At 40.1% G+C, this 16,991-nt stretch overlaps 1 protein-coding gene across 1 annotated transcript; it reads right to left on the bottom strand.

Moving 5' to 3' along the window:
* Positions 1-3,267: 3,267 nt before the first annotated feature.
* On the bottom strand, positions 3,268-16,349 carry LOC113100059 (E3 ubiquitin-protein ligase HECW1-like). The gene is made up of 13 exons (XM_026264927.1): positions 16,170-16,349; positions 15,708-15,804; positions 14,514-14,597; positions 14,204-14,310; positions 13,260-13,374; positions 11,475-11,588; positions 11,219-11,371; positions 10,693-10,791; positions 10,479-10,608; positions 6,806-6,952; positions 6,579-6,693; positions 5,428-5,626; positions 3,268-4,001 (listed from the first exon to the last, which is right to left on the bottom strand). The coding sequence occupies exons 1-13, from the start codon at positions 16,327-16,329 to the stop codon at positions 3,851-3,853; spliced, it is 1,671 nt and encodes a 556-aa protein (XP_026120712.1). The 5' UTR covers positions 16,330-16,349; the 3' UTR covers positions 3,268-3,850.
* Between the last annotated feature and the right edge of the window lie 642 nt (positions 16,350-16,991).

Genomic DNA, 16,991 nt, shown 5'->3' with positions numbered 1-16,991 from the left:
ACACTTTAAAGCCGTGTAGATGTTAAAAACTGTGATGCATGATTTAAAACTGACTGAACTGTACGCAGTGTAAGTGATAAATACATTCAATAGCCTATTCTCAAAGATTTGGGGAAAAGCAAAGTCTGTTCATTAGAAGCAACTGGGAGATCAGAAAATTAGCATGATATTAATATAAGTTATTTTCATTACAAATGAATCTGTTTGCATTGCAAGTAGGGGTTTTCGTGACTTTTTACAAATCTCTGAACGGATCCATATAAAATGCATCAAATATCTGAAAGCACATCTAAATGACAAAGCAATGCAAAATAACACTGAAGCAGTGCAGATGTTTTAAATACTGTGATGCATGACTTTAACTGCTCACTTATTGATCAGCTAGCAATATAATGCATGCAATATCCATAACGCACAGGGAACATTGAATGTAAAATGTTTCCATGCACATACACAAATCCAGAAAGTTAATACAAGTAGGATAACATGCCAAAAACAAATATCTGAGCGTGCTTTACTATGACCGCAGCACTTATTCAAAGAAAAACTTATGGAATGACTTCGAAAATAGTATTGATTTTTATTTTTTTTTTATCTAAACCGATTCAGAGTGCACGGCACATACACACAACGCATATGAAGCGCATGCATCAGATAGAGACAGACATAAACACGCGTGGCACAGCTGACACACAACACACACACACCACACACACACACACACTCAGGTAAAGGTGCGCCTCACCTGCCCAGCTCTTTGCCGGGGATGACGTCATAGCGCTCGGTGAACGGCTCGCTCCTGATGTCGGTCCGGATCTCGCGCAGCAAACCGGAGCGGTTCGGACCGGATTCACACCGGATACTGCTCCTGGGCTCGGGACGCTCAGGAATCATAACGGCTGTTATAAACGTAAATTCGGTTCTTGCTGTACCTACAGCCGCTTTTACCTGCAGCTGAGCTGATATCACAATAAAACCGCTCCTCTCGCTAAACTTTAATTTAACAAAAACAACATGTAAACGTGTCTAAAATATAAACTGCTGATAGTTGCATCTTCGATTAAAACTCCTCAGAAGTGAGCAAACACGCTGTAGTTTATGATGACTGCTCTCTCCTCGACTCGTCTGCTTTCATCCGCACCGACTCAACTAAAGCCAAGCCGAGCTCAGACCTCAGTTGCCAGGACAACTGGCGTGATTGACACCGCTGTCCGCCAATCACAATCAAGCTTTTACCGGAGGGCGGAAGGAGGTGGTCCTTGACGGTGACTTTGACCAATAAGAGGTGAACAATAAATTAATTATATAATTATATATATTGAAAAATAAAAGAGAGCGAAGTTGGGTTTTATTTTGAGAGGACAATGGAATAATATAAGTTTACAGGAACTTTTGACACTCAAAGACAATCATGCGATTTGCAGTTATATTTAACATAAACATTAACTAAAATGGGGACGTAGGCTACTAAATGACTTCTAATGTTACTTCTAATATATAAGTAAAATATAATATAATATATTAAAATAAGAGTGTCCTTTTCTGATGATATTGTAATAATAATAATAAGACTTTGCTCTTATTCTGAGCTTATTTAAAGATTTGCATCTTCAGTGAAGTGAAACATTCCCACACACATTGAAGAGATTCTCGCGAGGCCCTCTGGTGTTTGGACTGAGTAATGATCAGAGTGAACCAGAGACTGTAGTGAACATAATAAATACAACCTACTACCAAGAGATTGTTTATTGACATTTATGTACAACGATTGGGGAAAAGCAAAGTCTGTTCATGTAGAATAGATGATCAGGCTGATACAGAGTAATTCAGAATTTGTTCATAATTATATTTACATGTGTATTTTCATTAAAAACTGTATCAGTTTGCATTGCAAGTAAAGGGTTTTCATATGCAATTAATTATTTGCCACATTATCTTGAACTCATATACAAAAGAATATAAAATACAAAACTGCCAACAAATAAAAATGATAAAAATAGCTACATCGTTATATCATCAACTGAACAGTGCACAGCAAATGGTCAGATAGTCATTTCACAAGTTCTGTCAGTGATAAATAAAACAAGTTTGAGATGACATCCTGCCAAAAAAAAACATTCAGAGTCATCGGGAACATATTTATTCCCTGGGGAATAATAAACAATAAATGCAACACAATGATGAACACCGTCATAAGAGCCGGCATGCATTAAACATCATGAACTAACTCTCTTTTGATGCCGAGGGGTGTTTGGCCAACCAAAAATACAAATATAAAGACATAAAAGCACCGCTTAAGATATTTCATACTGAATAATATATATATAAAAAAAATCTGGGCATCTGGTTTTGTCATCTGTGGTTATGAACAGTAATTTTGTTAATATTAGGAGACAAAGCCTCTTTGCATTTCCAGTTTTACAGTTACGAGCGACAAACCAAATCATATTCCATGTCGCTATGTGCATCAATAAATTAAACAAATCAATTATTAAAAGGATTTATTTGAATCAGTAAAGACATATATCTATAATATACAAAGTGCATGTGGGGTCTGAGATTTGTTATCGTTGGGAATGCCCACAAATTTACAACAAAGTATGGTGCACCCCCTCCACCCCTGCCTTTCCCCCTACTGTTTTCATACTTGCTGAAGGCAATGACTGAATATTTTGAAATATTTTGACCAATAGCATGCAAGCATTGTACGTTTCAACCAATCGTGGTGTGCGAGGAGGAGGGATCTACAGACAACGGACATATAATGTATGAGGAGTCTAGAGAGATTGTCAAAAGGAAAAAAAATCCAAAACCCAGACATTGTAGGCAATTTAGAAAAACCATCCAAAATATGTCTGGAAAAAAAGAGGACTTGTGCGAATCTGGGAATGAATCCTATGATATGCCATTGCAGTGTCATCATTAAATGCAAACTAAAACAGCTTTGGCTTTAAGCATTTATGCTCTAAAACCAGAATCTGTTTTCAATGACATTTTCAACAGTATTACATGAGATTAAACTTCTTTACTATTCTACTGAAGAAAAAAAGTCGGCTACATTTCTGATGCCCTAAGGGGAAGAAAATTAATAGCACATTTTTATTTTTGTGTGAACTGTCCCTTTAAGGTTTGCTCGGGGGCTATGTTCAGAATAGCATACTATTCATACTATATCTGCAGTACCCTTAACATGCACAGCATTAATGTTATATGATGGTTTACATTTACCACAGTGCACATTACATATTTAGAGTATAGTATCCATAATGCAATGTGCCTACTTACTGTAGTACCAAAACTAGACGTATTATGTGATCATTCAGACATTAAAATGCAAAAATTGCCTTTGATGTCTTTGAAAAGTGGCCAAAACATAATGTTTAAACATGCAGTGTACTAATGAGGCCATGTGACAACTACATTGCATACTGCACTCGGAAGTGTTCATTTGTTGCATATGGTTCACATACTACAGAACTTAAAAACATATGTGGGCAGTATTAAGTACAGTGTATACTGTGCAGTATTCAGTAAGCAATATGTTAGTATTCCATTTCAAACATAGCCAGGCACTAAAAATCACACTTTACCACGTTTTAAGGGAATATCCAATCAGAAAGTAGATGTGCTGATGCCTAACCAATAGGATGATGGCAAGGAATAACATGAGTAGGATGCAGCAAGGTTTTAAATATTGCATACATGATTCTTTTGACCCCACACTCCCACAAAGTACTATATATGTAATATTTTAGTGCAGAAACATGCTATTTCAAGTTATTTTAAACAAAATTCTCAGGTGAAGTTTAAAATCTTTAAAAAGTCTCTTCGTGGATCGAGATACATGTTTTCACAGTAAAAAAAAAAAAAAAAGAAGTCTCACTTCTTCACTCCAGACCAAAGGTTGCTGGTCTCCTCCACAGCGGTGAGGAGTTCTCATACAGCAACAGGGTTCGAACGGATAGGGAGGCAGATCCAGACGGTTGAAGCATGTGTGCGCCCTGCAGCAGACGAAAATACAGGGGTCAGAGGTCAGGAGGAGGCTTCTATCATGACCTCAGACTAAATAAGTGGAGATAAACCTCCACTTCTGTGAGCTGCTTCGCTGTAAAGCACAGTTTCCCCAGAAGAGCATGTGAAAATCTGTATCCTTTCCATCACATTGGCCTTATATTAGCTCTGGACACACAATGACAAACTCCTGACAGAGAAATATGAGCCTGTACTTTAGTGCTGACGGCGCCAGGCTTTGATCCGCAGACCCTTCTGTTTGCCAGATGAAAGTCAAACTAATTTCAAGGTGAACCACTGGATGCAAACTGAGCTTCTGAGGTGGTTTTCAGGAGGACACTTTGTCATCTCGGGTATCTTTATTTACAAGTCTAAACAGAAAGGCGGTTTCTTTGCTGTTGTGATTGAATTGCACCGTGTGGAAGATCCATGGCAGATAAACAAAACAGAATTTAAACAAGCTTATAGTCAACCACACAAAGGATCTGCTTGGGTGACGTTGTCCTAAATACATTCATTATTCTGCATTTTTCAGTCTGTGATTTTCATCTCATGTCACACACATTGGTATCGACTATCAAAGATAAATGGAAATGTAAGGATCTCAAAGCCCTGCTTTAATCTTGTTATTAAATAAGTCATAATATTTATTATATGAAGCATAGATCAATATGAGGAATATGAAATGAATGTGTTTTTAATATTCAGCCCAGGTCTTTGAGATCCTGAGCCTTTCTGTGTAGCATCTCTAATCAAGCACATATGCAAGTCATCTATATGGTAATGTGCTCCAAAAAGTTGACAAGATCTTTCAGCAATATAGGCACATTTAAAATATCCTCTCTAGCAAAAAAAAAAAAAATAAATAAAATAAATATTTACAACATTGCACTTTTTTGTCTCTAGAATGAGAATATCCCCTCCTTCTAATAGCATCTTTCAGTGACTAGCATTAGCAGCTAGCTGCTCATGGTTTAGCAATGCTAAGCTAGAGCTACTGAGTCCTGTTCCACACCAACTTCATGTTTTAGTAGGATATGCCTCAATACACAAAAGAAAACTGTGCTAATTTTTTGGGGCCTTTTCGGGGTTATTAGAGTTGATGTATGTTGTCGAAAATAGCTAGAACTAAAACTGACATTTAAATAATAGGTAAAAAAAACAATATATTATTAATAATAATAATAAAGACAAATGTTAATCAATCCTTGGTAAAATTATATATATATATATATATATATATATATATATATTATATATATTTAAACTTCAGCTAGCATTAAGCTGTCCCTCTTTATGAATTATCCTTCCTCAAGTACTGAAAGTTCATCCAGAGTTATATAAAGCTGTGTGTTGCATTACTCTGGGATGTGTGTGATTCTGCAGGCAGAAAGAGTGTTATCTATAACAGCATACCTTGGTAGAGAGGTAATCTTTCCCCACTTTTCAATGCAGAAGCGTCGCAGGCCGTTGCTCCCACGGAGCGCTGCGAAGCCCTCGTAGGGGACACTGGACGTCCCCGTCACAAACTGCAGCAGGCGCAACCTCTGTTCATTATTGAAGCGCTCCACCGCATCCCAGAAACAACGAATCACAACGTGCCCATCGTGGTAACCTGGAGGGTGATGGAGAGACTGGTGAAGTTCAATTTAGAATCCACTGTGCAGTGCACAATGTGCAAGTTCAGTGAACAGTTGTACATTGTTATTGAAGTGCATTATAGGTTTGAATAAGTTCACTCTACTGTATAAGGTTCAAGATGCTACTACAAATGGCTGAACCCTCAAAAAGTGCAATATAAAGGGAGCGATTTCAGACATAGCCCTAGTGATCCTCAAGACCTTAGTGGGTTTTGCAACGGATAGTTATAGGAACTCAGTTATAGGTACTAGCCACCAGTGAAACATTTTTGACTAGGACCATACTCCTGCCAGCCAAGAAGCATGGTAACAACGTCAACAACTGGAGGATGAAGGATGGAGAAATGCATGAAAACGTCCCTTCAGAGCCAAAGCCCTCTTTGATCACCTGGTCCAGGTGTGTTTTATTGAAGCTGGAGCTAAACTCTGCTGGAAAGTGGCAATTCGGGAGCAGGAAACAAGCTTATTTAAATTAGCTAAAGTATAAGAAGAAAAGAGAATGCGTATCTGAGTGTGCATAGGCTGTACATTAAAAGCCAACAGAAGACTCCAGAGATTATCTCGAGGTTATCTCGACACCGTGAAACCACAACACCGCAGGGTTATATGAAATTCTACAGAGGTCACGCTTTCAGTGTTATGATCTATAGTCTAAACAGATGGAATACTTGTTTTGACATTAGCTGTGGTCGGAAATCCTGTTGACCCTACATAGTAATTCACAACAGAAGACCTGAAAGAAAAGAGAGACCTCTCCACATGGAACAAACGCTAAGCCTGAACAATCAAGCTTTTACTCACTAATGAAGACCACGTGAGCATTTCTCTTCAGTAATGAATGATTTATTGATAGTTTTCGCAAGTAAATTGACAATATTACCCAGCGGCTGCCATTCATTTTTAAAGACACAGCAAGCATTCGCTCACCTCCTCTGTATTCTGTGTGGGATCTCCAGTCGTTCAGATCAATCTCGGCTGTCCCTGCAATGACCAACTCCAGCTCACGAGCATCGAACACTGAAACCAGGCGGGAGTCTACGACCTGCATCATAAAGGAACAGTTTCTATGACATTCAAATCACCTGAATCTGATTAGTAACTAAATGTTTAACTAAACCTTTGTGTTAGAGAAACTGCTATTCAGGCTAACGTACCTCATAGAAACCTCTTACAAGGGCCTCGGTCTGCTGCATGACCCCTCTCTCCACCCTCCATCTAGCCATGCGCTCGATGTATTCCTTCTTGTTCTTCTCCGTCACTTGGATATTGGAGCCTCCCGACTTCAGTTCCCGCTCTATCACCTGTAAAATGAAGTGAAAAGTTTTAAGCGGTGGTACACAGCTTTGTCGCAGCAGAATGTTTCCAAGAATTAGTGACTAAGGGCCCTATCTTGCACCCAGCGCAATTGACTTTGTACACCGACGCATGTGTCATTCCTATTTTGCACCCGCACAAAGCGCGCTTTTCCCTCCACAGAGGCACGTCGCTAAACTAGTGAATGAACTTGCGCTCCCTGGGCGGTTCAGCGCAAAAAAGGAGGTGTGTTCCGGCGCAAACAATCCCTGGTGCTATTTTGCTGTTCCATTAAACAATTGCGCCACTGACCAGAAAAAACCTAGTCTAAAGTCAGTGGCGCGTTGCGCGTTGTTCATTATGCTATTTTAAGGGCGCATGCTTGACCATAATGTATAGCGTGTACAACGCGCATACACTTTGCTCATGTAATCTACACAGATGCAACAGTTATTTTTGCAAATCATAAATTGTTACACTAAAAAAATATTAACACATGAGATGACGGAAATCATTGTGGTGTGCCACGAAGATGTGAAAAAATAGGCATAAATCTAGCTTACAAATTATTCAGGCTAATTATTCTCCCATCCCCATACAACACAACTTCTCTGTCTTTCACTGCTCTTACAAGAACATCAGTCTCCTCGGCTGTGAACCGCTCCTGGCGTGCGACTGGTAAATACGTCATAATAATAGCAATCCATAATGGAACTTGCGCACCTGCTTTTAAAGGGAATGTTGGATGACGCTCTGATTGGTTTATTTCACGTTACGCCCAAACCACACCTATGAATAATGAAGCTACTTCAGACCAACCCACTTTAGATTTGCGCCGGGCGCAAGAGCCATTTATCCCACCGGGAAAATAGCAACAGCGCCAAGACCCGCCCACAAAGTTACTTGCGCTTCGCGCTTTGACACTTGCGTTTCAGATCGTTAAAATAGGGCCCAAAGTATTAGAGCTAGGATTCATCCTGAGCCACTTTTTTTATTGTTGCTGGGTGTAATTCTTAATGTTAAAATATTTATCCCAGATTCATGTAAGTAAGGGTTTAACTGGGGTTGGAGCTAAACTCTGCAGGACGGTGGGCCTACAGGAACAGGACTGGACACCCCTGAGGTAAACCATTGATGAGTTGATCTCTAGAGTGTAAACTAGTGTTTCCCAACTCTGGTCCTGGTGCTCCCATTGTGGTTGTGGGATTGAGAAACCCTGGTGTAAACAGTGTGACTTAGTTTCCATTGGTGACCCCGACGTGCCACCTTTTACAGAATTTAGTACAATGTGGAAAACTGGTAGCTAGGTTTGGCTTGTTATATGTAATGGAGATGCCATCACACTCTTCTCCTCACCGAAGCAAAGTACTTGGACTACCAGGTGGGTCGCGGCCTTATAAGACCTCAAGAGAAGAAGGTGGCAGCTCTCCTCTCCACGCCGTGACCTGCCTCCAAGACTCAAGAATCATATAATAAAGACAGCCCTCACGTCGGTTCTCAGAGCCCCCGACTTCAACCTGTCCCTGAAAGCTGACCCCAGACTGTCGAAAGGGTGGCGTTGGGCATCAAGTGGGCAGTCCTGGAGCTCCAATATCACCTCCTCGGCCGCCAATTCACCTTAGTGACCGACCACGCTCGTCTGCAGTGGGTGGCCCGAGTGAAGGACATGAACGCCAGGGTGACTCGGTGGTTCCTCGCGCTCCAGGACTTCAACTTCAGAGGAAACAGAGGGTCAAGGGGTAGGGGAAAAAATATTCCCCTAAGGATTGGGACACCACTACCATGACGTCACACGCCATCATTCGTCGTCTAGCTCTTACAATACACACATATACTGGTGTGCTGGTGTGTATTAGAGCCTTTCATTATCGTTCTGTATTAATGAGCTGCTTACTGACACACACACACACACACACAACGGAAATTGCGCAGCTCACACATCCAGGAGAAAATAAACTTGTCAACGCTGCCCAACGACTTTTATTAAATACAGTTTAAATACTGGATCGCGTCAGTATATTTTCCAGCGATGAGAGGATACAATCGCTGTTTATAAGTGAACTCACTCTAAAAAGATAAACGAACAGACGCAAATACACGCAACTACCATTTCTCTTTCTGTCTCCCTCTCTCTTTCTCTCCCTCTCTCTCTCTCTCTCTCTCTCTCTTTCTCTCTCGAATAGGCAATATTTAAAAAAATAGTTTAGTGATTTCTAACTATTGGGGGGATTAGCCCCCTTCAGTGTCTACAGCAGTTATGGCACTATCATGCAGTCTGTAATGATATGACGTTAGCAAATGTTAGTTATTTTTTGCAAATATGTCTTTGAGTAACATGACCGTTAATATGAACTCACAATTGAATGAATGTAACATAAAACAAATGATTACTTTTCGTTAAAATCTTTATTTATGCAAAAAAAGCTTACATTTATGTGTCTTTTTATTCGCTGTAGCAGCCATGTTTCCGAGATAATTCAAACCCCTTCGTTCGAAGTGTGGTCCAGAAACATCTTAATTTGAAGGGCTATCTGGACCTTCCCCTTACCCCTTCCCCTCCAACCAAAAGAGAATCGAGACACCCCTACCCCTTTACGTGAACGAGCGAAACGGAGGGGTAGTAGGTAGGGGAAAGGGGAAGGGCTAAGGGGTAGAATTGGGATTGGGCCTTAATGGCTCACACTATGTGCAGTATGAGTTCCAAACCAAATCTCCAGGTGCTCTTTTGAGACCCGATGAAAAGCTTATGTGCATCCCTGTTTATATAACAATACGATTGATTATTATACAATCGATTGCTTTGAAGCAAGCAGTTTTATGTTTTTTACCATGAAAAACACTTTAAGTTATAATTACAATTTCATATTCTGCTATAAAGCAGCTCTATATGTATTAAATATGTATAACTCAATATTTTAACATTGTATTTAACTGAATGATTGATCAAAGTCTACTGATTAATCTGTGAAATAATTGATGATTAGTCAATTAATTGTTCTAATAATTGTCAGATGAATCCATCCATCCATCCATCCATCCATCATCTTCCGTTTAATCCGGGGCCGGGTCGCGGGGGCAACAGTCTAAGCAGAGATGCCCAGACTTCCCTCTCCCTAGCCACTTCTTCCAGCTCTTCCGGGGGGACCCCGAGGCGTTCCCAGGCCAGCCAGGAGACATAGTCCCTCCAGCGTGTCCTAGGTCTTCCCCGGGGCCTCCTCCCAGTGAGACGTGCCTGGAACACCTCCCTGGGAAGGTGTCCAGGAGGTATCCGAAATAGATGCCCGAGCCACCTCAGCTGGCTCCTCTCGATGTGGAGGAGCAACGGCTCTACTCTGAGCTCCTCCCGAGTGACCGAGCTTCTCACCCTATCTCTAAGGGAGCGCCCAGCCACCCGCCGGAGAAAGCTCATTTCGGCCGCCTGTATCCGGGTGTGTCAGATGAATCAATTATCAAAATAATAATTTGTTGCAGCCCCATAAGACACATGTAAAACCTCCTTCAAGGTGTTTCAAAGCAGACTGAATCATCCAGCACCTGTCCGAAGACCTCCTCGTTGACTGTAAACGTCAGATCCAGGATGTCCGTGATATCGTTGTCCTTCATCCACTGTAAGCTCTGGTGGAACTCCTCATCCAGGTATTCCAGATCACTCAGATCTGTCACTCTACGGACCACACAATACACATATCCAATCAAAGTCCATCATTCGAAACTCACTTTACGGTGTCAGAGAAGCTTTGAGACTCACAGTCTGAGCAGGGCCTTGTAGAACGGTCGAGTGAAGAAAGCATCCAACAGATACTGGTGGATCAGAGCCAGACCCAAAATACGGCCACTGAAACGAAACCTGTAAGAGTCCAGCAAAACATTTACCCATGTCTCAATGTACTGCACATGCTCCAATATGACACACATCCTGTTTTTGAACCAATTATAGTATTTTGAAATCCTTTACCTTCTGGATAGTGCTAGAATATCAGACATTGTGGCTTTGGCCAGCATTTAAATTCAATTAAAAGTTTTGAATCTGAAAGCTGACGTTTCACGAGACGTGTCCTCTGCTTGGATGAAGTTCAAGGCAAATGCTGAGAATTTGACTTTGTGTTTAGTTTTGTAACGCTATAATTTCGCTGACCAGAAGGCATGCGATTCCTCAACCACATGCCACATCAACTGGAGAACTACAGAGCTGAACTTCAAACACATTCCAAGTCCAAACAGCAGTAATTAGGGATAAAGAGAGATACTAAGGTAGAAAAAGTAAGATCACTCACCATTCCAGATGGTTCTCTACAAAGGCAGACATGGGGCTGATCTGTACTGTATACGTGTCGTTGGCCGAGTACTCAAACAGACCGTAGTAAGGGTTAAACAGCTCCTGAGACAACAGGAAGAAGAACTCCCGCGATGGGCCGCTGTAATCCAAACTATAGGAACATGAACACAATATTTTAGATCAGTTAAGATTCCACATTTTGGTTTGTATTTCTGGCAACAGCATGCATGTGAATGAGAACACAGTTGACTGACCCCTCCTCTCCTACAAAGGCGATGAAGAGCTTGTTTCTCTGGAGCTCTTTGCGTGAGTAGGCCATTACTTGATTAAAGGTGCCTTCCAGTAGATGTTCCCTTCTGATGATGAGCCTTAACAGCAACACATAAAATCAAATCAAAATAAAACCAAATCAAAATGTCAAATCTATCTATCTATCTATCTATCTATCTATCTATCTATCTATCTATCTATCTATCTATCTATCTATCTATCTATCTATCTATCTATCTATCTATCTATCTATCTATCTATCTATCTATCTATCTATCTGTCTGCCTGTCTGTTTGTCTGTCCGTGTGTCTGTCTGTCCGTCTGTCCGTCCGTCTGTCCGTGTGTCCGAGTGTCCGTGTGTCTGTCCGTGTGTCTGTGTGTCTGTCTGTCTGTCCATCTGTCCGTCCGTCTGTCTGTCTGTCTGTCTGTCTGTCCGTCTGTCCGTCTGTTTGTCCGTCTGTCCGTCTATTTGTCTGTCTGTCTGTCTGTCTGTCCGTCCGTCTGTCTGTCTGTCTGTCTGTCTGTCTGTCTGTCCGTCTGTCTGTTTGTCTGTCTGTCCGTCTGTCCGTCTGTTTGTCCATCTGTCCGTCTATTTGTCTGTCTGTCTGTCTGTCTGTCTGTCCGTCTATTTGTCTCTCTGTCCGTCTATTTGTCTGTCTGTCCGTCTGTCTGTCTGTCTGTCTGTCTGTCTGTCTGTCTGTCTGTCTGTCTGTCCGTCTGTCCGTCTCTCTGTCTGTCTGTCCGTCTGTCTGTCTGTCTGTCTGTCCGTCTCTCTGTCTGTTTGTCCGTCTGTCTGTCTATTTGTCTGTCTGTCTATCTGTCTGTCTGTCTGTCTGTGTGTCTGTCTGTCTGTCTGTCTGTCTGTCTTTCCGTCTGTCCATCTGTTTGTCCGTCTGTCCATCTATTTGTCTGTCTGTCTATCTGTCTGTCTGTCTGTCTGTGTGTCTGTCTGTCTGTCTGTCTGTGTGTCTGTCTGTCTGTCTGTCTGTCCGTCTGTCTGTCTGTCCGTCTGTTTGTCCGTCTGTCTGTCTATCTGTCTGTCTGTCTGTCTGTGTGTCTGTCTGTCTGTCTGTCTGTCTGTCTTTCCGTCTGTCCATCTGTTTGTCCGTCTGTCCATCTATTTGTCTGTCTGTCTATCTGTCTGTCTGTCTGTCTGTGTGTCTGTCTGTCTGTCTGTCTGTGTGTCTGTCTGTCTGTCTGTCTGTCCGTCTGTCTGTCTGTCTGTCCGTCTGTTTGTCCGTCTGTCTGTCTATTTGTCTGTCTGTCTGTCCGTCTGTCTGTCCGTCTGCCCGTCTGTTTGTCCGTCTGTCCGTCTATTTGTCTGTCTGTCTGTCCGTCCGTCTGTCTGTCTGTCTGTTTGTCTATCTGTCTGTCTGTCTGTCTGTCTGTCTCTCTGTCTGTCTGTCTGTCTATCTATCTATCTATCTATCTATCTATCTATCTATCTATCTATCTATCTATCTATCTATTTATCTATCTATCTATCTATCTATCTATCTATCTATCTATCTATCTATCTATCTATCTATCTATCTATCTACAATGTAATTTACAAACAAGAAAATGTGAGTGTAAACTAGTAAATTCAACAATGCACACTGCTACTAAAATCAGTTTTGCATATTTAACAAATATTGACATCCAACATAACCATGCAGGTGGTAAAACAGACAGAATCAGTTCATCACAAGTAGCTTTTCCACAAGCTGATATTAATATACTAATACAAAATCAGTTTGATATAATCTATCACCCACAGACACACTTACTTGATTTTTCCCGGTCCCTGGCCGTAGCCTTTAGCCTCCAGCTTCCTGTAAAAGTTGCGAAGCTTTGCCTCGAAGTCTCTGCGGTACGGAGCAGGCGCTCTAGCCCTCTGCAAGCCTGTCAAAATACATACAACCACTGCATATAATTACACACTGGTCAACGTTTCCTTAATTGAAAATGTCATACAATATATTCAAATTAAATAAAAGTGGGCAGGAAGCCAAAGAAAAGCAACATTTAATACATTTCTGTAGTGTGAAACAACAAAGCATGTGGAGCAGGGATGCCAGCAGCATGCTGTGAAATAATTTGACTTATACTCTGAGTTTCTCATCAAACACGAGCTATCACAAGAACCGTCCTGATGTGAGGAATGACCTCTGATTTGTTTAAACATGAGAGAAGTGGTAGACTGGCCAGATCGCAAGCGCACAGAAGCGCACAACTCGCTGCGTTAAAGGGAAAAACGTTGCTGAGTTTTGGCAAGTGATGCTAAACACAAGAGACCGGCTCATGTTTCCACAGACACTTAAACAGAGTTTTTAAAGAAAGTCTTAGGAGTCAGTATGGGGATGTTTGCTACTGAGCTAGAGAAAATGTTTTATAAGATCCTACGACAAACAACACAGTAAGATTGTGAATTCAGCATTCAAATACTTGTCCATTTGTAGCTTTTAATCCTCGTCTTTTAGCTTTGATGCACTCTATCTGCTTGTATTAATCTAAAAGTTGACAAAATAACTTTTAGCGCTTGTATAGTCTTTCTTTTTGGTGAAAACAGACCAAAACTGATTCCTCATCTTGAATACACAGCTGATTTTTGTTTGCTGCAGATCTAGAACTAGCAGTAGTTTCAAAGCTAAACTATGAGAATCGTTTTTTTAATAAGCCTAAACAAACCCAATGATGAAAGTCTTGCGTTTAAACAGTAATATGATCATACCCGGTGAACTCTGAGGCGAGGATCCAGGAGAGCAGCGCGGAGAGAAACTGAGGCCGGGGTGGAAGGAGTGAGAGGGAATATACGACATGATCTCCTCATCAAACAGACTGAAGGACAGAGAGGAGGGAAAATATTAGAATGCATGCAAAAACATATTTATATTTATTATTTTAATATTGTATAATTAAGAAAAAAGAAACGTGTCAAAGATTACTATAATTTTTTTTTTTAAAAGAACAGCTAAATAAAGTATATTAATAAAAAAAGAACATTCGGTTTACTTCAGACTGTTAGTAAATTGTCTCTGTACCTCAACAGCATGACCAGGTCAGCATCACATGACAGCTTGTCAACGCCCTGAGGACCTTCAGTTCTGATGTAATGGATTTTCTCCCTGAGAGAAAGAAAGCATGCAGCACGTAAACATTCACACATCTCACATTTCCACTTTCCACACTGAGTAGCTTTTAAAAGGTCTGAACTAATGGAGTGCTAATTGTTTTTAAGAGTAACAGTAAAGCACTTCACTAGTTTAATAGAATGATGGTGCACATTCGGGAATGCTTTTAAGATGATGACTGAAGCGCTGCATTAGTGCCACTATGTTAAATGCTGATTCACTGACACAAGCTTTGTTTTTTACATGCATTAAGAATGTTTCATGCATCTTTATTGTGTCAGACTGAAACTCTATTTGAGCTTAACACTCCAATTCTAGTCAAACTCGGTTATATTTTAGTACTTATATACTATTATAGTATTTATTCATATTTTGAACTGGCTTTTATTTTTATGTTTTTTTAAGATTTTTATTTTAATTGTAGTTTTAAGTTTTAGTCATTTTAGTACTTCAACAAACTTATTTTATTTAATTAGTTGCAAAGGATAGTTTTCATTGCTGTTTAAACTCCTATTTAGCTTTACTATATTTATATTTCAGTTTTATTTTTATTTTATTTCAGTTAGAAGCCATCATTTCTAATTTACATTTTTATTTATTATTATTATTTTTTTTTCAATTAATATTAACATTTTATTTTATATCAGCTTTATTTTGTTTAATTTTGACATGCTTTTTATTATAATATAATATAATATAATATAATATAATATAATATAATATAATATAATATAATATAATATAATATAATATAATTAAAATTAAAATTAAAAAAATGTCAGCTTTATTTTTGTTTTTAGTTAAAGAAATCCTAGTAACTTTAATATTTATATGTAATTTATTTAATCTTTATTTAAAATAACAACTATTATTTTTCATTCGTTTTGGATGACAATAAGAGCACTGGTTCCACTAAAATGAGTCATAATGGATTTATGTATCTCAGTAGTCCCAGGTCTGTTACCATGCTTCAGTTTTCTTTGGCATTAAACAGCATGTCATGTTCTGCTCGCCGTCATTTAGCATGACATATATAAGTAAAAGAAGTGTGCTTAAGGAGCTGTAACCCAATAATGCAGCCCCTGATGATGAGAGACGGCTGACCTGAGAGTGTGATCCCTGGCGAGGCTCGGCTGTCGCTCCTGTAGCAGCTCCAGTATGTTCGGCTGACGCAGGAAAGCCACGATCTTATCATTGTAAGCTGGGGGTCAAGAAAACAGACGGAAGCATGATAAAGAATGACTGAATGTCATATTGAACGCACTAGACTGTACTATAGAGACTCCAAAATAGGTAGAGCACAAACAGTAATATGGTCAAAAAGTAGAGTAAAAACAGTAATACTGTAAAAAAAAAAAATAATATCAGTTGAAAGTAGTACAGTATATTTTCTGTTTCCAGGATTCACAGAAAAGCTCAAAAGAACAGCATTTATATGACAGAGAAATCTTTTTTAATATTATAAATGTCTTCACTCTCCCATCAATGTAATGTGTCACTGATGAATGAAGGGCATTTTTAGTGTAGTTGTTTTCTCTGATTGTGTAGGTGTAGGTACTGACGGACCTAGAGGCACTGAATCAGGCTGTTTGTGACTCCTGACGGCTGATATTAAACCGTTTCCAGCTCTGCTGACCAGAGACCCTCCTCTGCTGCGGGACACTTCTGACGCCTGAGACACGACACACAACAGAACATCAGCAAAACTACAGTCAGGGCTTGACATACAAGAGCATTTGTGTGTGTGTGTCTCTATATGTGTCTGTGTGTGTGTGTGTGTGTGTGTGGGCATGTTTTTGTGTCATATCAGGACACAACTCTGTATAATGTCATGGGTATGACACAGGTATTACAAGGAGAGGGTGACTTATGAGGACATAACCCATGTCCCCATTTTTCAAAACACTTATAAATCATACAGAATGAGTTTTTTTGAGAAAGTAGAAAAATGCAGAAAGTTTCCTGTGAGGGTTAGGGTTAGGTGTAGGGTTGGTGAAGGGACATAGAATGTACAGTTTGTACAGTATAAAAAGCATTAAACCTATGGGATGAACACACTTTACACAAAAACAAACGTGTGTGTGTGTGTGTGTTTGAGTGTGAGTGTGTGTAAGAGAGTGTGTGTGTGTTTGTGTGTGTGTGTGTGTGTGTGTGCCGCACCTCCCCAGTACTGTAGCTGCGCAGTCTCTGTAAGTGTTGTCTGTGTGTGTGTGTGTGTGTGTGTGTGTGTGTGTGTTTGAGTGTGTGTGTGTGTATGTGTGTGTGTGTGTTGGTTTTTGTGGTTTACAAGGACTTTTGACCTGAATACGCACCAGCATTACAGGGACATTTGGGTTTATGAGGACAGGGCCCATGTCCTTATAATTCCGACAGTGTAGATGCGTTTCT

Source organism: Carassius auratus, unplaced genomic scaffold (assembly GCF_003368295.1).
Source record: "Carassius auratus strain Wakin unplaced genomic scaffold, ASM336829v1 scaf_tig00217146, whole genome shotgun sequence".
NCBI lineage: Eukaryota > Metazoa > Chordata > Actinopteri > Cypriniformes > Cyprinidae > Carassius > Carassius auratus.
The sequence above is the reverse complement of the archived record's forward strand: the minus strand, read 5'-3'. Positions and strand labels throughout refer to the sequence as shown.